Source organism: Eublepharis macularius, chromosome 3, assembly GCF_028583425.1.
Source record: "Eublepharis macularius isolate TG4126 chromosome 3, MPM_Emac_v1.0, whole genome shotgun sequence".
NCBI lineage: Eukaryota > Metazoa > Chordata > Lepidosauria > Squamata > Eublepharidae > Eublepharis > Eublepharis macularius.
The window spans coordinates 134,912,961-134,933,029 of NC_072792.1; the positions used below are offsets into that span (position 1 = coordinate 134,912,961).

The following is a 20,069-nucleotide window of genomic DNA, read 5'->3' on the forward strand; positions in this document are numbered from 1 at the left end:
ATCTATCATGACTCCAAGATCTCTCTCTTGGTCAGTCTCCGCCAGTTCAGACCCCATCAACTTGTATTTATATTTTGGATTTTTGGTTCCAATGTGCATTACTTTGCACTTGGCTACATTGAACCTCATTTGCCACATGGATGCCCACTCTTCTAGCCTCGACAGATCCCTTTGGAGTGCCTCACAATCCTCTCTGGCTTTCACCACCCTGAACAATTTCGTGTCCTCTGCAAATTTAGCCACTTCACTGCTTAATCCCAATTCCAAATCATTAATAAACAAGTTAAAAAGCATTGGACCCAATACCGACCCCTGTGGCACCCCACTGCTCACCACCCTCCACTGTGAGAAGTGCCCGTTTATGCTCACTCTCTGTTTCCTATTAATTAGCCAGTTTTCGATCCACAAGAGGACTTGGCCCTTTATCCCATAGCTACTGAGCTTACTTAGGAGCCTTTGATGAGGAACTTTGTCAAAAGCTTTCTGGAAGTCAAGATAAACAATATCTATCGGGTCTCCCTTGTCCACTTGTTTGTTCACTCCCTCAAAGAACTCTAACAGATTGGTGAGACAAGATCTTCCCTTACAGAACCCATGCTGAGTTTTCCTCATCAGCTTTTGGTCATCAATGTGCCCACTAATTTTATTTTTGATAATAGTTTCCACCAACTTACCCGGTATTGACGTCAGGCTGACTGGCCTGTAATTTCCCGGATCTCCCCTGGAACCTTTTTTAAAGATGGGGACAACATTAGCTACCTTCCAGTCCTCAGGAACAGATGCAGAGTTTAATGACAGATTACATATTTTTGTGAGGAGATCTACAAGTTCACACTTGAGTTCTTTCAGAACTCTTGGATGTATGCCATCTGGGCCCGGTGATTTATCAGTTTTTAAATTATCTAGCAGTCGCATAACCTCCTCTCTCGTCACCTCAATGTGACTCAGGTCTTTCAAAACCCCTCCCAAAGTCAGTGCTTCTGGAGTGGGCATGCACTTCTTATCTTCCACAGTGAAGACAGAAGCAAAGAACGCATTCAGCTTCTCGGCCATTTCCCTATCACCCTTTAGTAATCCTTTTACGCCTTGGTCATCCAAGGGCCCCACTGCCTCCCTAGCTGGTTTCCTACTTCTAATATATTTAAAGAATTGTTTATTGTTTTTCTTTATGTTCTTTGCAATATGCTCCTCATATTCCCTTTTTGCCTGTCTGATCACAGACTTGCACTTTTTTTGCCACAGCTTATGCTCCTTTTTATCAACCTCCCTCCGACTAGTTTTCCACTGCCTAAAAGAATCCTTTTTACCTTTTACAGCTTCTATTACATTGCTTGTTAACCATGCTGGCCTTTTCCTAAACCTATTTGTGCCTTTCCTAACCAGCGGTATATATTTAATTTGAGCTTCCAGGATTGTAGTTTTAAATAGTCTCCAAGATTCCCCAAGTGTTTTGACCTTTTTTACTTTCCCTTTCAGTTTCTTCTTCACGTACCCCCTCATCTCAGAAAAGTTACCCCTTTTGAAGTTAAACATGGCTGTGTTGGTCTTATTTGGCAATTTCCTATTTATACATATGTTGTACTCAATAACATTATGGTCACTGTTCCCAAGTGGTGCAATCACATTTACATCTCTCACCAGGTCTTCAGCATTACTGAGGACCAAATCCAGGATCACCTCCCCCCTAGTAGGTTCTGTAACCATCTGTTCCATAGCACAGTCATTGAGACAGTCTAGAAACTCACTTTCTCTCCCCCGATTCGAACACCCATTGGCCCAGTCAATGTGTGGGTAGTTAAAATCACCCATTACAACACAGTTTTTTTGTTTAGCAGCCATCTTTAATCCTGTCATCATTTTATAATCCTCCTCTATTTTCTGATCTGGAGGGCGATAACAAACTCCCACAGTTAAGTTTCCATTTGGGCCCGTAATTTCAACCCATAGCATTTCCAGAAGCGAATCTAATTCAGTTACCTTCTCAATCTTACTGGAATGTATACCTTCTCTGACATATAGAGCCACCCCACCACCAACCCTTCCCTCCCTATCCTTCCGATATAATTTATATCCAGGAATCACCGTGTCCCACTGATTTTCCTCATCCCACCAAGTTTCTGATATGCCCACAATGTCTATGGATTCGCCCAACACTAAACATTCCAGCTCCCCAATTTTACCTCGGACACTTCTAGCATTTGTATATAAACACCTGTAACTTCCCCGGCACACTTTGCCTCGAGACGTAGTTAGGTCATCTGCACTGTTTGTCTCCATCTCAGTTGACAACTCTAATCTATCTCCCTGTAGAAGTGTTATACTTAGCCCTTCATCTCTCTGAGATGAACCATCCTGAACCAGAGACACTTTATCTCTTGTCGGCTTTCCCCTAGCATTTAGTTTAAAAACTGCTCTGCCACCTTTTTGATTTTAAGTGCCAGCAGCTGGGTTCCTTCTCGGGACAAGTGGAGACCGTCTCTCTTGTACAGCTCCCGCTTGTCCCAAAAAGAATCCCAGTGCCTAACAAACTTGAACCCTTCCTCCCTACACCATCGTCTCATCCACGCATTGAGACTCCTGATCTGCGTTTGTCTCTCTGGCCCTGCGCGTGGAACAGGTAGCACTTCTGAGAAGGCTACCTTGGAGGTCCTGGCCTTGAGTCTCCTGCCTAACAGCCTAAATTTTTGTTCCAAGACCTCACGACTGCATTTCCCAACATCGTTGGTTCCAACATGGACCACGACCGCTGACTCTTCCCCAGCACTATCTACCAGCCTATCTATAACACGCGTAATGTCCGCTACCTTCGCACCAGGCAGGCAAGTCACCATACGGTCAGAACGCGGTTGTGCCACCCAGCTATCTACTTGTCTAAGGATCGAATCACCAACTACCAAGAGCCTCCCTCCCGCCCCACCCAGGGATGGTTCCTTGATGCGAAAGGAAACCTGCTCACCAACTGAAGAAGAGGTCCCTTCTGAGGGCATGTTCCCCTTATCCTCAGTACGGTGCCCTGATTCCACAAGATCCTCATTCTCCTTGACAACAAGAACGCTGCCATTTTTAGAGTGGGACACATCTATCCTGTCCCTGAGAATCTTGTCCTCGTGCCTATCTAACTGTCTCCGCTTCTCCAGGTCAGCCACCTTGGCCTCAAGGGTACGTACTCGTTCCCTAAGAACCAGGAGCTCCTTGCAGCGAGCACACATCCAGGACTTCTGACCAGAAGGCAGATAGTCATACATGTGACACTCAGTGCAATACACTGGAAAGCCCCCAACCCCCTGCTGGCATTCTGACTTCATTATTCTGTTTTAGGAACAACACACTAAGAGGAAAGAAAACGGCTATGATCCCCCGGCTAAGAGCCACAGGCCAAGAGCCCTTTAGCTCTCGCCCTTCGGCTCGCGCCAAAGGCTCGCGCCCCTGCCCAGCAGTTGCCTTTTCAATGCAAAAGGTCACTTCCTGCTAAGCACAGGAGGTGAGCACAAAGGGGGTGTGTGGCTTGTACTCCAGCAACCCCCAGCAGCCTTACAAACACACTCACCCTCAAACACAATCAAGCCCAAACACACTTAGCCTCAAAACTACACTCAAATCAACACAAAACTACACACAAAAAGCCCCAAAGCTAGAGAGGACCACCCTTAGCTTCTCAGCTTAACCCACCACAGCCAAGAAAGGCAAAAAGCCCTTACCTCCTCTAGCAGCTGCAGACCATGTGCTCCTGAGCCCAGGTGACTCTGCTCTTCTATAAATTCTTTGCCTAGGTCCATCTTTTCCATTGATGCGTACATAAAGTCCCAGTTCAAGTTGTCAAAGGCCTTCTCTGCATCTGCAAAGAAAAAGCCAACTTCTTTGTCTGGTCGCTTATCAAAATATTCAGTGGCATTTATAACCACTCTCAAGTTGTCCTTTAGTTGTCTGTTAGGGCACAGTAACTTCTGAATAGGCTTATTCAACCTGATTGATGCCTGTTTGGGCTGGAACCCTGTGCAGATTCTGTCAAATGCCTCCTGCGTATTTCATCCCAGGTGGAATTTTAACATGTGGGCCAAATGTTTTGTGAAGAGTCATATGCACCTGCTATTTCTGCAAGGTCATTCTTCAAGAACCTATATTCACTACCCCATCTTCAGATGTTAGGTGTTTGGCAACTAGAGAATGGACCTTTTCCATAGTGGCATCCTGATTGTAGAACATCACTGCCAGAAGGCCCTATCATGTTTTTGGTTAGTTTTATTCAACTAAGCATTTGATTGGTATTTTTGTTTTGCTTTTTTTATGTTGGTTCATTTAGGAAACTGGTTTCTATGTACCCTTGTTGTGGTGGAGAGTGCCTTCAAGTCATAGCTGACTTATGGTGACACCTGGTGGGGTTTTCATGGCAAAAGACTATCAGAGGTGGTTTGCCATTGCTGGCCTCTGCAACCCTGGTCTTCGTTGGAGGTCTCTCATTGAAGTACTAACCAAGGCCAAACCTGGTTAGCATCTGAGATCTGACACGATCAGGCTCACCTAGGCTATCCAGGTCAGGGATATACCCTTGTTAGAGGTATGTAAACTGCCTTTGAATGTTCAGGAAAAAAAGTTATATTTCAAATACCATGAGCAACAACTGTAAATTTCACAAGCCATTTCACACCACCTGAGCCATTAACCTGCAGGTTGGTATAGCGTTAGGAGCAGGTGCAGATGCAGATTTGACTGCCAGGTAGCTCTTATAGGTGGCAGGGGGAACCCGCAGAGCCTATTTAACCACATTATAGCCAATATGCAAGTGTGGCCATTTAGGGCACATGATAAAATTAGAAGCAGTATGAATCTCTTTTACATCCTATCCAAACTTCCTAGAGGTCTCACAGACAATCCTTATCACAAAGGCAAGGTGATGCTAGGAGGAGCGACCCCAGGACTCTCAGCTGTGGTACCTTGCCCCTCACACATGGTGAGTCTTGCGAGAAACCTTGACCGAACAGTTGACCATGACAAGACTGACAACAGTAGATAGACAATGGTAAGGCAAGCATACTAATATCAGATATATACTCCATCATGGAAGTTAGGGATGGTTTTCCAGATGAACTTTTTAGCTGTGTAGGCGCAAAGGAGTTCTCTGAAGTGAAGGAAGTGTCAACAAAGGCCTGAATGATGTGGATAAAAGCCCACCTAAGAATTCTGGAGTCTTGGCTACTAGTGCTTCCAGAAACACCACACTCTGTTCCCAAGCACCCATCAAAGCACTGTAATTCTGAATAGGATTTCACTGTTGAGTGTTTACACTCAAATCAGATTGACATATTTGCTTAAGTCAAGGAATTTAGACTCTAGAGTTTGTAATGTGGGGATACATCTAGAATGAAGACTGCACCTCCTCCTGAATACAGCCCATCCAGCTATGCTGAGCCATGCTATTGTAACATAAAGGCAAGATTTAGTATGGAACTGCCTTTAAAGGAACTTGGAAACTTCAATTAGTACACAACTGTCTGGTTGCTGAGAGAAGCTAGCAAATTCATCTGTACTACCGAGAGCTTGAAACATCTAATCATCTACATACTTGCTTTATCACCTCTCCTGGTATGAGCCAAGACCATTGCACTCATCACAAGAGGGGCTGCTTGAGGGCAGTTAGAATGGTCTTGGCCTGTACTCAAGACTTTCCAATGGCAACCCCAGTCTTTTGGAATGAGTTATCTAAAGAAGTGAATAATGTGTCATTCCTGGAAATCTTCAGAAACAAGTATAAGGCTGAATTAATCAAAAGGGACTTTGTAAACTGACTTGCTGTTGTGCTGATTTTTTTAAAAAATCTGTTGTTAGTTCTAATGTTTATGGTTTTTTTCAGTATATTTGGTAACTACTTGTCAGAAACGAAATAAATACTTCCAAATTGTTGCAAAGGGTAGAAGTAGGCATATTACATTTTCATTTTGCATGATTTGATTTGTTCCTCCTGAGGTCCTATAACCCTTCTAGAAAAATACAGGATTGCTTTATTCATGGTCAGTCAGACATATGTGGCTGTAAAAGAGTTCCTGTATCAAACTCTAGCAAGAATGAATTTAGAACTGGGTTATAACAAAGCTGTGGAACCTATTGGAAAACAATACTGCCAAATATTTTCCACCTATCTCTTAAGAACAGGCTGCTTGCATTTGCACTGGACAACCACAGTCCAGATCACTGAAATCCAAAAATAAGTATTCTTGCCCAAAGGTTGCTGTAACGTATGAACTGGAACAAATGTTAATCTTCAATTATATTCTAAAGATAAGGATATGTTGTCATTTCCTATCACTTTGTAACTAGGCCTTTGTAATGTTTACTATTAACATTAACAACACTGCTAATATTGATAGCGTAATGCTTTTTTCAGTTAAATTCTCAACTATGTTGTTAGACTGGACATCTCATTATTCCTATGGTGGGCAGGGGCATGGCTCAGTGGCAGAGAAGGTTCAGTCTCTGCCACAGCCAGTTAAAAAGGTAGGTGGTACTGGGGAAACTCCTCTCTGCCTGGAACTCAGGAGAACTGCTGCCAGTCACAAGAGACAGCTAGGTGAACCAGTGGTCTCTCTCTGTATAAGGCAGCTTAATATGCACTTTACAAATGGGACTGAGAGAGCCCCTGGCAATGTGGGATTTGTATAACTTGTCTTCCAGTCTGAATGAAGATCTATATAGTCTGACATGGGCAAATATACCCAAATACACAAAGGATACATCTTCCAGCTACAAACTTGTTTCATTCATAAATTTTATCAATGAAATTCTTAACCCATTGTACTATATGTACTGAGCTGCTCTTTGATCTAGCAACACCTGCTTATATTAGAGGATCTCATAAGATTAATAAGAGTGAAAATAAGACCACATTCCCCAAGATTCTGAGACATATAGAATGATAGTATTGTTATTATACACACATTTTCTAAAGAGAAGCATTGCTGTCCGCTAACAAACCTTGTCAGTGTAAATATTTTTAAAAGCGCAGCGTAACATTGTTACCTCTAATATGAAGTTACCTGTTTTTAGTATTGCAGTATTTGAACTAAATAATCCAAGGAAGATTGTATATCCTTAATTATTCTGCACAAACGGAAAAGCAAATAACAAAAACCATCGTTTTGTGTATCAAAATAATTTTATTACACTAAAAAATAACAAGATTTCTATCATATACACACAGGTTGCACATGTGTGCAGTTAGCAATCTCAGAGTGACTCAGTCGAGTACTAAGTTAATGTGAATGACAGATGTAAGCCCCACATTTTATTTGCACAATTAAAATGAGGTATTCTAGTTTTATAACACTCAAGGGTTGAAACAGAACATGGAACATGTTCTGTGAACCAATGAACTGCGAAGGATACACATTCTGAAGAAAAATGAAATGTAAACTTCAAGAAAAAAGTATCAAAAACTATAAAAACAAGACATCTGACTTTTACTTAAAGTGAAGCCAGATACCAGGTGTTTACATGAAATAAACAGACATAATGAATAGACACGTAATTTTACTCATTTATATATTCTTTTAACACATTTAATTATTTGCAAACTGAATCAACAATATTAAGAGTAGACTGCTCACAGTACATATGATGGATTAGACTCAAAAACAAAACAGAAATTCAAATGAACTAATGAAACTCAAATGCTTTCCTTGGTTATAGCTTGGGTTCTTAGTTTGCCAGGCATAACTGTGAGCTATTTTGATTAGCATGAACTGGCCCAACCTAAAAAAAACCCAACATCATTGTTTATTGCTGGCAGTAGCAGTTCCTAAATTTGAGCTAACAGCTATGGCCTACTGTGATAGGCACAGAACAATTTAATTTAATTTAATTTCTTACATTTATATTCCATCCTCCCCACTTTCTCAGGCTCATTAAACTCATTAAAAATATCCCACATAATCCATAATGTCCCAGAATAATGATGTATGTAGCAGCCCATGTTAACACAGTAAGTAAGTAGTTCAAAAATATCCAGTCCTTTTTTGCCACAGGATCTCTCCTTCCTAGTTATTACATTGTACATGGAATGGAAGATCCCAGCCCTCCCTGAAAACAGTTTGATAGAATTGGCATAGTTAAAGGTGCATGACATCTTTGATACCTTTGCTTCTGAAATGTCTTCCTGATTCCCAGCACGAAACCACATACCATCAGGCACAACTTATACATGCTACACATCATGTGAGAAGTCACTCATTGTACGAATCTGTCAGTGCAGAGGCACACGGTAAGCCATTAATGCGTGCTCTCCACAAACGCAACTGAAATAGATGTTAATAATAATAATAAACGCTCTCAAACGGTCATGGTCAGAGGCAAAAGCATGTATCTGCGATGACTTAGGAATGAGGGATTGTACAAACAATGCCTCATTCCAAAATTTGCACTAATGGTTTCCCCATTAAGAAAACAATAGAGTTACTAGGAACAAGCCTCCAAGTCTGAGCACATGTTGAGGTCATCAGTTATTTTTCTTTTTTCCAATGACAATCTCCCTGAATAAATATTTCATAATCATAAATATTTCAGAAACATATATTACAGCAATGTTCCCATACCTGCACCAAATACTTTAATTGCTACACTGCATGAGCTACAATCAGTAGAAATAATCAAAGTTTATTACACTGGGGCGGCGGGGGGGGGGGGGGAATAAACCAGAAAATCATGTCTTCTCCTCACATGCTATTCTGTTCAAATAAATATAGATACAGAAGACTGGACATTTCCACCCCCAGCTGATAAGCAGAAAACACTTGAAACACTAGGCATCCAAGCCTAGTGATTCTATCTTGAGGTAGGTTCATAGCTTAACTTATTCTAGGGTTTGCAGAGACCTTTGTAAGCCAGTCCTTTAGCTAGTCATGCCAACATTTTCTTCATTTCCAGTTCAAGTTTTTTCACACTGGCTGAAGTGGTTTCCAACATTAGGAATGAACTTAAGAAACAAATGCTTAAAGCGTTGGATTAGGATTTGGGAGACTCGCGTTGAAACTGCCACTCTGCCATGGGAGATCTGGCTGCCTCATCACTCTCTAACCTACCTCATGGGTTCCTGCAAGTATGAAATGGTGGAGGGATAAGCAGTGCTATAAACTGCACCAGGTCCCCAATAGGGAGAAACATGGTGTATAAATACTCAAATATAAATAAATAAAACTAAAATCATCAAGTTTAGAACTTGGAATTTGGGGTACTCACTGCAAGACTAAGGTCTGAAGCTCAAATTCTGCTCAGCAAGTTCCAGTAAAAACATTTTCATGCGAGACTGATGTTCTGATTTGTCCATTTACAAATGGATAAATGAAGATGCCTTATACTGAGTCAGGTAATTACTCATTACCTGACCCTTTCAAACTGATTATGCCAGGGATTGACCCTAGGACCTTCTGTATGCAAAGCCGATGCTTTGCCATTAAGCACACACCCTTTAATGTCAAGTGAGGAACTTCCAAAAAGGAAGTATAATAAATGTTCTTTTCCTGAATAAAAAAGTAGATGCAATTTACAAATCTAAATTAAACTTTTTAAAAGCCCTAATCTGGATAGTCCAGGAGAGCCAAATCTCCTCAGATCTTGGAAGCTAAGTCAGTCTTGATTAGTAACTGAATGGGAGACCTCCAAAAAAGACAAGGGTTACTATGCAGAGGCAGGCAATGGCAAATCACCCGTTAGTCCCTTGCCTTGAAAACCCCAGCAGGGGTCGCCACAAGTTGGCTATGATTTGACAGCATTTTACACCATCAAGAAAACTAAAGATAAAACAAGCTGCTACTGGATTATCAAAGCACCACTGGCACAATTTGGATTTAAATTCTAGAGGAGTGACTGACTTCACTGTTTGTCCATAGAACCTAGACAAATACAACAGAGGTGCCTTCACTACTGCACAAGAAAGAGCGAAGTAGAGTAAACTACATGTGAAGGGGAAAAGACTAATTAACAAGTGTTATAAGCTAATTAATACCATAGATTTTAGAAAAAGTCAACAATTGTAATTTACGCAATGAAAAAGTTAGATGAAAAGTAAACATCAATAAGTCAATTAGCAAACAGTAGTAAGTCAAACAGCAAACAGTGCAAACTAAAGCCGCTGTCATATATCAACGTATTAGTCCATGTAAATTGATATAATCCATAGGGTACAACCCCCACGTAAGTCTCCAAGGTAAGTACTCAGATGATTCTTGAATAAATCTTTATTTCCTTTCAGATGCCCACCAAGGGTCCAGACGCCCATCCGCCTGACAACCAGGGCTGGCAAGACGCTGCCTGTTGTTTTGTCCGAAGACCTCCTCTGGGGCGGTTGCAAATCCACCAGTTTCCGTGTATTCTCTTAGAGTACTCTAAATAGCCATCAGTTATACAGTCAAGTATTCAAAAACTACTTCACATGTAGTTTACTCTACTTCGTTCTTTTTTCTCTGTAGAACCTGTCACCATCTATCTGAATTAGCTAGTTTGCACTATTCTAGACTTTCATTTTGCCTTGGAATTAAAATATAAAAGAAACAAACTTCTCAAAACAAATGGCCAGTTTCTCCTGGCAAGCATACATCTATTACATTGGAATTCAAAATTCACATGCATTCTGTAGGAAAAGTCTATGAACAAGAGGCTTAGTTTCTATTTTCTAGCCGAAACGTGTTATAGTAAAATCACACAAAGGGCTTAACAAATATACTTTGCCTGGGTATGTACCTGGATCCTGTAAACTACCAATTGCAGGGAGCTCTGTGCTTCCCAGGTGGATGCAGGCCTGACTTGATTCAGGACCACAGTACGTAAGGAGAGGAGACTTACACCTTCCTTGCTGTGCCATTTTCCTGACCTAGAACAGTGCTTGGGAGCTACTATTTGCATCACAGAGGGAACTTAACATGTACCAATTGGCTACATGCTAAGTTTCCCCATCAGGGCAAACAGCATTTCCTAGGCACCACTTGCATTTGGGAAAATGGCATAGCAAGGAAGACTTAATCTCTTCTTCCTAGCACACACCACTGTCCTGATCCAAATCAGGCATCTGGGAAGTACAGAACTTCCATAACACACCCATTGACGAGATGTATCTTCAATGTAATTCAGGGCAAAACGACACAATAATCTTTTGATTATTGTGTCGTTTTGCCCTGAATTACATTGAAGATACACACTGCTCTTCCATCCCAAAAGGTTTACATTTAGAGTAGACTACAATGTGCAGTGGTCAGAAATGACACACCTACACAGAAGTCTATCTTCCATGTTTCTATTTGAGCTAGGCTTGCCTTTTGATTGGAATGATACAAGCACAGTGGCGACACATAATGCCACAACTTGTGCACTCGTCAGAGGGTAAAAATTGCTGCATCTCTGCATTGGAAACTACTAAATAATTCAATTACTTGTTTAATTTATTTTAAATATTTATAACCTGTCTTTTAACTCAAGACGCAAAAGCAGCTCATGCTTGATATAGACACATTACTTCCGAGAGAAGCTGATTGGAAGGAGACAAGGAGAAAAATCCAAATTTTATAGGAATGCTTGACTTAAGCATTTGCTTGTGGCACACCAGTTGTTTTCTCATAGGTTGCCAGAGTACCCTGGTACACAATTTGGAAATGGTTGCATTCATCTTTCCTACAGCAATGCACAAGAATTTTTCTTTCATTCTAATGAATAATTTTCATAGATACTTGAATTTGCTTAGGAAAAGTATGTCAGAGAATAGAGCAGAGCTGCAACACAACTTCCAATTTCTCAGCATTATTTCTTCAGTATTTAATACAACCTCCACAAAAGGTATACTTTTCTATTTAAAATAGCCATCTCTTTGAACATATCACCTCCCATTAAAAATACAATTTGAATTCATGTAGGAAAAAAAAGCCTGGGAGATTTAAAAAACATTTCACAATGAATTCTAAAAAGTCACAAACAATATACAGAAAAGGTCGTACTGAACAACAGGGGTGCTGTTTTTGTAAAGAGTGACTGAGGTAGCATAATACAGTTCATTGAAAGGGAAAAGTGCAGCACATTGGTCTGACGGATGTAGCCAGCCTAGTAAAATTGTGCTTAGAGGTCAATAATTATCTGGCATCCTGGGTTTCACAATGTGCAGGATCCACATATTCAACAAATCCAGAGAGAGGCCTCTGCTAATTATTTACATGTGTACAAGTGTCCAGACTCCAAGCTGGCTGGCCTTCAGCACATCCTGTATTTTAGTAAACACAGGCAGAGAACCCACAAAGAAAAACCCACAGTATCCTATTTAGAACTGTGCAGCCCATCAGCATGTGCAGTTTTGTGCCTATTTCCTTGTGTAAAACAGCAACAGGGTAGGGCAGTTTGAAACAGTTATCCATATGCCTGGGCCATATTAAATGAAGGAAAAATAATCTCTGAAAATGACAGAAAGATTTTTTTTTAAAAGTCAGGATTTATTTAGCTCTTTCCTTCTTCTAACAGGAGATCATTTAATGCAATCACAGAAGCTGCAAAGTCAACCAGCTCCACGAAGTCTGATGTAATTATGTTAACACCCATGATGCCTGGTTTCTGTGACTTCACCCAGTTCAGTATCAAAGGGAGATTCCTAAAGGGAAAAGAAAGGAAAATGTAACACAATCCTTCCGTTTGCACACCATCAACATGTTGGTATCATATCACACAACTTTAAACATCTGGAAAAATTAACTCAGATAGGTGTTCTGACAAATCAAGCACACATTACATTGATGGAGAGTGGCCACTTTGGGGGATGACAGTACTAGGCAATCACCTAATATACTAATATAATACACTTTGCTGTGCTTCTATTCATAAGGAAAAATCAACAGCCACACTAGATGACCTCAGCCATTACAAACATACTTTAGATTGCACCAGGATAATCTCAACAAGTGTCTGTGTGTCTGGGAACAAAGAAGAAAACAAGCCAGTATTTTCTCATTTGTGCAATTTTTCATTAAAAAAGGACTTTAGCAGCATATGGTTACGTGGAGGATGATCTCTAGTATTTATGACTCTTGAGTTATTTACAAGCTAAACTGAAAAGGACAGAAAATTAGAGGGTAAAATTGTTCATTTTTATTTTTAGCAATACATTTTTACTAAAATAAATAACAGTTAATATTTTAAATGCAGAATTCAATGCAAAAAAATGATGTGTTTTTATTCCCAAATGGATGAAAAAATCAGCTAGAAAAGCCCCATTTGATTCATTTGTCTGGATAACAGAAGGAGGTGTGGAAAATAATGAATGATTGACATTTGTTTGTTCATGGTTTAGAATGTTCAGAGAAGTCAGAGGGAGGCAAGGAAACTCCACTCCCTCTCCTCTCTGCATTCTACACATACTGCGCACAGCACTGCTTTTGCCCATTGAAGCACTCAGCCTTCTAGCTTTTAGATGAATGGGAAGAGAATCAGACTGTTTTTCAGGTGTTGCAAACAAACAGGTTTATCTGTGATTAGCACAAATATGGCTTGTTGCCAGGCTCCTATGCTACCTCCTTCCTCCTCCTGCATGGCATCAGGGAGATTGAACTCTTCCTTCTTCTGTTAACTCCATTTAGCTATGACATCCTTAATTTAGCTATGACGTTCAGTAAACTCCATTTAGCTATGCAGGAATCTGGACTAACTGAAATAGGTTTATTCTTCAAGATGGATTTTCTAAACCTGGATTAATCTATGGTTTACAATTCCCATCTTCAGGGAATAAACCAGCTCCAACTTGAAAGGTTCAGGCATCGTGACAAATTGGGACCATCATTAAATGTTTTACATACTAAGATACTTCCAATCATACTCCCAGAAAAGAGAAGAATGCATGAACATGACACCACATTTTCACCCATTATGAAAACCAGAGATTTTTCATGATATCTGAGCACAGCCCTCCCCCCTCCCCATTTTCCCTGGTACCCTAACCAGCATCCCAACAGACAGAGTAATGGGGTAAGAGAGATTCTCTTAGCCTAACCAACCTAACCAGCTACTGCACTAAGCTTTGTATCTGAGCAGCTCAAACACCTTACAACAAATTAGAAAGTGTGATTATTTATGTACTATTTAACTCCCCAAAACTCAATTAGAAAAAAATTCTAATATACAGTAAATAGATTTAAATGACACATTCAGACAATTGAGGTACCCAAAAAGCCATACCCTGCCAAAGGGCCTTTGAAACAGTTCTGCCTTACAGATTTTTAAAAGGGAAGATGCAGTCCTCACTTCGCTGGACAACCCATTCAATAATCACAGGGGTGCCACAGGGAAAGAGAAGAAGACTAAATCTTTTTGAATGGAAATACATGTGTGTATTTTCTATTATTACATACAACAATGAATGTAAATACAAATGAAGGAAGCTTTTTAAATAGTTTCTGGCACATCTATACATACAAAGTCTGAATAATATTTGTCTTGCAGTGCTATTTTGTGAGTGCTACTTTGAACAGACTGTTTGTGCCTATTTTCTGCTTTCACAATATGCCACACCTTTAGAACTCTATAAAAATAAAATGGGAAACTGTGCTTTAATGCTGGATAGAACAGTCTGACCCTTTAAAAATGTCCGTGACAAGGTCTTACAAAGACTGTATGTTTTATATTGAGATTATCTAGTTCTATTTAAAAAGCCACCATAAATGTCATGAGAAAATTTGCTTGTTGATCAATTTGCTTGTAAAATGTTACCTTTCTATTAAATGCTGACCATGAAATATATTGTAGAGAATCACGTTCTACATTAAAGATGCCGTTAACTTGCATTTTTTACCATCAGAGCTGCTTCCTCATTCCAACAATGCTTGCCGAACAAGAGAAGCAGCATTATGCCTAAGTGGCTGTCCTCTCATTGGACTGCCTCTTCTGCAGTCCACTGGGACACTTAAGCCACTATTTTGAACAACACTGGGAGTGACCTAAGTAGGGCTGCCAGACCCCCGGTGGGGGAGGGGGATCCCCCGCCCCCACCCTGCCACCCCTGCCCCTCCCTACCTGGCCAGCGGGGGGGGGGCACCTTCCATGCACGCCCCCCTGCGGTGCTGCACGCCCCCGCGCACAGCAACCGCCAGGATCAGGCCTGTTTTGGCCTGGATCGGGGCCCCTGTGGAGCGCGGGAGCGTTCCTGCGCTCCGCAGGGGCCCACAACGGGCCCAATCCGCGCCAAAACAGGCCCGATCCGCACCCATTTTGGTGCGGATTGGGCCCGTTTTGGCACGGATTGGGCCCATTGTGGGCCCCTGCAGAGCACAGGAATGCTCCCGCGCTCCACAGGGTCCTAAAACGGGCCCAATCCACGCCGAAACGGACCCGATCCATGCCAAAATGGGCACGGATCAGGCCCGTTAACGCACAGAGCGCAAGCGTGATGACGTCACTGCTGGGAAGTGACGTCACCATGCAGCCTGTTTGGATGCGGATCGGGCCCGTTGTGGGCCCCTGTGGAGCACAGGAGCATTTGCGCCTTAACGGGCCTGATCCGCGCCCATTTTGGTGCGGATTGGGCCCGTTTTGGCACAGATTGGGCCCATTGTGGGCCCCTGCAGAGCACAGGAATGCTCCCGCGCTCCACAGGGTCCTAAAACAGGCCCAATCCACGCCAAAACGGACCCGATCCATGCCAAAATGGGCACGGATCAGGCCCGTTAAGGCGCAAATGCTCCTGTGCTCCACAGGGGCCCACAACGGGCCCGATCCGCATCCAAACAGGCTGCATGGTGACGTCACTTCCCAGCAGTGATGTCATCACGCTTGCGCTCTGTGCGTGCACCCCCCCCTCCAGGTAACAGCCAGGTCTCAATCTCCCGCTGGGAGATCGAGGGGGCCTGGCAACCCTAGACCTAAGGCTACTGGGTTAGGCAGGCTCCTAGTACAACAGTGTTCCATTTCAATATGCCAAGAATGCTGGGGAAGATAAAAGAATTTGGAGAGTTGGCAGGATTCTATATAAATAGAAAGAAATCTAAACTGCTTTGTAAGAATATGTCTAAACAACAACAGCAAGAGTTAATGAAGATAACAGATTGTGAAGTGGTTCATAAAACAAGGTACCTAGGTATTGAGTTGACTGCAAAAAATATTGATTTATTCAAGAATAATTATGAAAAGTTATGGCAGCAAATAGATAAAGACATGATGGTTTGGAAAAGGTTAAATTTGTCATGGTTGGGTCGTATTGCCGCAATTAAGATGAATGTCCTACCAAGGATAATCTTTTTAATGCAGACAATTCCAACAGTGAAAGACAATAAGCAATTTGAAAAATGGCAAAGGAAAATGTTAACATTTGTGTGGGCAGGGAAAAAGCCTAGAGTTAAGATGAAGGTGTTATATGATGCAAAGGAGAGAGGTGGACTACAGCTACCAAATCTGAAATTATATTATGAAGCCATATGCTTAGTTTGGGTGAAGGATTGGATGCTGTTGGAAAACCATAAACCATTGACATTGGAAGGGTACAATAAAACCTTTGGATGGCATGCATATCTACGGTATGAAAAGACTAAGGCTGATACGATGTTTTTGCATCATTTTGTGAGGCGAAGTCTATTTGCTGTATGGGCTAAATATGAGAGATATTTGAATGAAAAAACACCAATGTGGATTGTACCAGCGGAGGTTGTCAATCCAAGGACTGAATATGAAGGAGAGGAGTTGACGACATATCAGAATATTCTTAGTGTGGACCAGAATTTATATAGTATTAAAAATAATGAAGAATTGCCATTTCGATATGGTTGGTTTCAATACATGCAGATAAAAGATCTGTATGATTCTCATCAGAGGAAAGCAGGTTTTAGGGCAGAAAAGTCAGAGCTGGAACAGTGTTTACTTCAAGGGGGGGGGAATTGATATCTAAAGTGTATAAAATTTTGTTGAAATGGTTTACAGAAGACGAGATAGTTAAGGTTCAAATGGTAAAATGGGCAATAAATTGCAATAAGGATATATTGATGGAAGCTTGGGAGAAATTGTGGAAGGATACCATAAAGATATCAACACATACCACGAAAAGAGAAAATGTGTATAAAATGATTTATAGATGGTATCTTACGCTAAAAAAGTTAGCTAAGGGAAACAGTCAGATGTCAGATAAATGTTGGAAATGTGGGAAACATGAAGGTTCTTTTTACCATATGCGGTGGACGCGCGAAAAAGCTAAACAGTTCTGGGGGGAAATAGTAGACGCTATGTCAGATATATTGCAGAAAAATGTTGTTAAAAACCCAGAATTGCTATTGTTATGTATGAACCTTGAAGAATTTGATAAAATGGACAGGATAATGGTGTTTTATATGACTACAGTGGCTAGGATACTATATGCACAGTTGTGGAAGACAAAGGAGATACCATCGGTGGAAGATTGGATCTTGAAGACATTGAATTTGGTGGAAATGGACAAACTTATGAGGAAATTACGAGAAGAAGTTGCGGAAGAATATATAATAAGTTGGGAGAAATTTAAGAATTATATGGAGAAAAAGTGGGACATTAAAGGGAAGGTGTGGTCTTTGGATACTTTTTAAGGGGAGGATAGTGATCTGTTACTTTAACTGAATATAGAGATAGAAATTTTAATATTATATTGGAAAAGAATAATATAGTTTGTGATAATATACCATGTTATAGTGATGTATTTTGTTATAATACATTTTGTTATAATGTAAGACAGGATCTATAGGGTAGGATTATACGATACACCAGATTATGATATCTTGAAGGACATTATAATAAACGCCTAATTTAAGTTGTAAGAGGAAAAAATGAGACAATATATATTAAAGTAATATTGAAAATAACAATAATTTTGAATGTTATAAACATGGTATAGTAGATATATATTATTTTGGACATGGAATATTATAGATTATACTATTATAGATTATGATTGTAGAGAGTGTATATGTAACAGAATATATGATTTATTACTAGAATATACTAGATACTATATAGTATTAAATATATGGTATATATTGTTAGAATATATTATATGTTATTAGATAACTATGTTATATAGGGTCTAGGATGGTTAAGGATTATGTACTAAAAGGTACTAATGTAAATTAGATGAAGGGAATGGAAAACTGTCGGAAGTCAACGGAAAAGGGGGGGAAAGGGTGGGGATATTATTATATGGGGGAGACAAAATAATGTGTTGTATGTGTGAATTGATATAATGACCCATCCAATAAATTTTTTTTAAAAAAAACACCAGTGTTCCATTTCTTTGTAACCCCAGCCGGAAGGAAGAGACAGACACAGGCTTGGAATAAAGGGCCGTTTATTAAATGACCATAACGTAATGCACGGCAAGAGCTAACTAAGCGGTACAGGTCAAGCCCTGGGGTCATACCACTGACCACCGCCTTGCCTGTCTGGGCGAGCCCCCCTGCCCCGGGTATAGGCCATCTCATGAATGGCTGGAACCCGGCAGCCAGGCCTTGGATCCCCCCTCAAGCACCCTTTACGCCCCAGCCGTCAAGCATGAGGTTAGGCCTTGCTCCTGGGGATCCCCTCAGGCGCCTGCCCTCCTAGCAAGGAGCCGTCAAAAGCATCCCGCCGTCCTGGCAGACCCTGCACCCCACGCATGGGGAAAATGCCAGAGGGGCTCACCGGCCCGCACCCTATTCCCAAAATCTCCTGCCACCGCAAGGGTCAAGCCTCTGCTTAGACCCTCGCGCCCCACAGGTGGCCTAGAGCCACCCAAAGCCCTTGCCGCAGGTCATCTAGGAAAATATCATTGCCCTCAGGTGCCAGGTGGATACCATCTCCTCTGTAGAGGTGGGCAAACTCGGCCCTAATCTTGGGGTGTGGCAAATAAATACCCAAGCCTTGCCCCAAGGACCTCTTAATGGCGTGGTTAGCCTTGCGTCGGGCCCTATCTATTGCCCTCGTGTCAAAGGCCTCCCGCCAAACCCTCCGCTGTAGCATCTCCGACCATACTATAAGCACACCCAGCCACCGGCTGCTTATGTATTCAAGGTCCTCAGCTACCTGCATCGACAGGGCCCTGCCCTGTACCAGCCCCAGGTCATTACCACCCAGGTGAATGACCACAATGTGTGGGGGAGGACCTTTCCGTCCCCTAAACAGGAGAGGCAGCAGGCCAGGCCATCTGAGACCACGCCTGCTCTGCCAATCCACCGTGGCCACAGCGCTCAGGCCCAGCTGGGATCCAAACTGTGTTCTCTTGGCTTGATTGGCCGCCCAGAACACCATGCTGTGGCCACAAATCAGGATTCTCTTCCTCTCCTGGCCCGACACGGCACCTGAGGAAAGAACAAGTAGTTTGCTATTTAAAACTGCGGCAGGGGCTGGACATAGGACTGAAACGCCCTTGACCGCCACCTGCCCACTCTCTGAATCGCCTGCTGAGGGTATCCCATAGCAGCTGCTGTGGAGGCCGCACCAATCCGGAAGGAGTGGGTTCCGAATTTGACCCCCGACAAGCCAATAGTCTTAAGTGCCCTCTCTGTCACCGCCCAAAACTGATATTTAGTCAGTGGGGCCTGATCTTCGTGGTGGAATAAGACCCCTTGGTCATCCCCACGAAGCGTGACATATTCCTTGAGGGCCTTAACAGGGCACAGCTCCTGCTCAGAGCAGGGGCCCAAAAGCAAGGTGCTCCCCCGCTGCCGCTGGTCAGTCTGGGTTCCAAACATGACTCCTGACAAGCCAAGATTCTTAAGTGCCCTCTCTGTCACCGCCCAAACTGATATTTAGTCAGTGGGGCCCCATCTTCGTGGCGGAATAAAACCTCTTGGTCATCCCCACGAAGCATGACATATTCCTTGAGGGCCTTAACAGGGCACAGCTCGTACTCAGAGCAGGGGTCCAAAAGCAAGGGGCTCCCCTGCTGTCGCTGGTCAGTCTTGGACCGTCTGATCCCAATGGAGACTTCATCCCCAACAAATTTAATGTCCCGGGCATTCAGTGCCTGGCCAGACGCGTCTGTACGCGATGAGGCCATCAGCTCACTAACTCGCAGAGCTCCAAAAATGCCATTAAGGCAGAAGCGTGGAAAAGCTTCCGTTCAAACGCTG

The 20,069-nt window shown here is 42.1% G+C and overlaps 1 protein-coding gene and 1 long non-coding RNA gene across 2 annotated transcripts in view; both read right to left on the reverse strand.

Moving 5' to 3' along the window:
* Positions 1-671: 671 nt before the first annotated feature.
* On the reverse strand, positions 672-9,387 carry LOC129326065 (uncharacterized). Its single transcript, XR_008596685.1, has 3 exons — positions 9,226-9,387; positions 3,699-3,835; positions 672-728 (listed from the first exon to the last, which is right to left on the reverse strand). It is a non-coding gene; the product is annotated as an uncharacterized LOC129326065 (long non-coding RNA).
* A 3,072-nt stretch (positions 9,388-12,459) lies between these two features.
* The window catches only part of PLCXD2 (phosphatidylinositol specific phospholipase C X domain containing 2), a 44,661-nt gene continuing 37,051 nt past the window's right edge, over positions 12,460-20,069 (reverse strand). The window contains exon 4 of the mRNA XM_054974350.1: positions 12,460-12,610. Within this exon, the coding sequence (XP_054830325.1) occupies positions 12,460-12,610 (151 nt within the window). The remainder of the gene's footprint in view (positions 12,611-20,069) is intronic.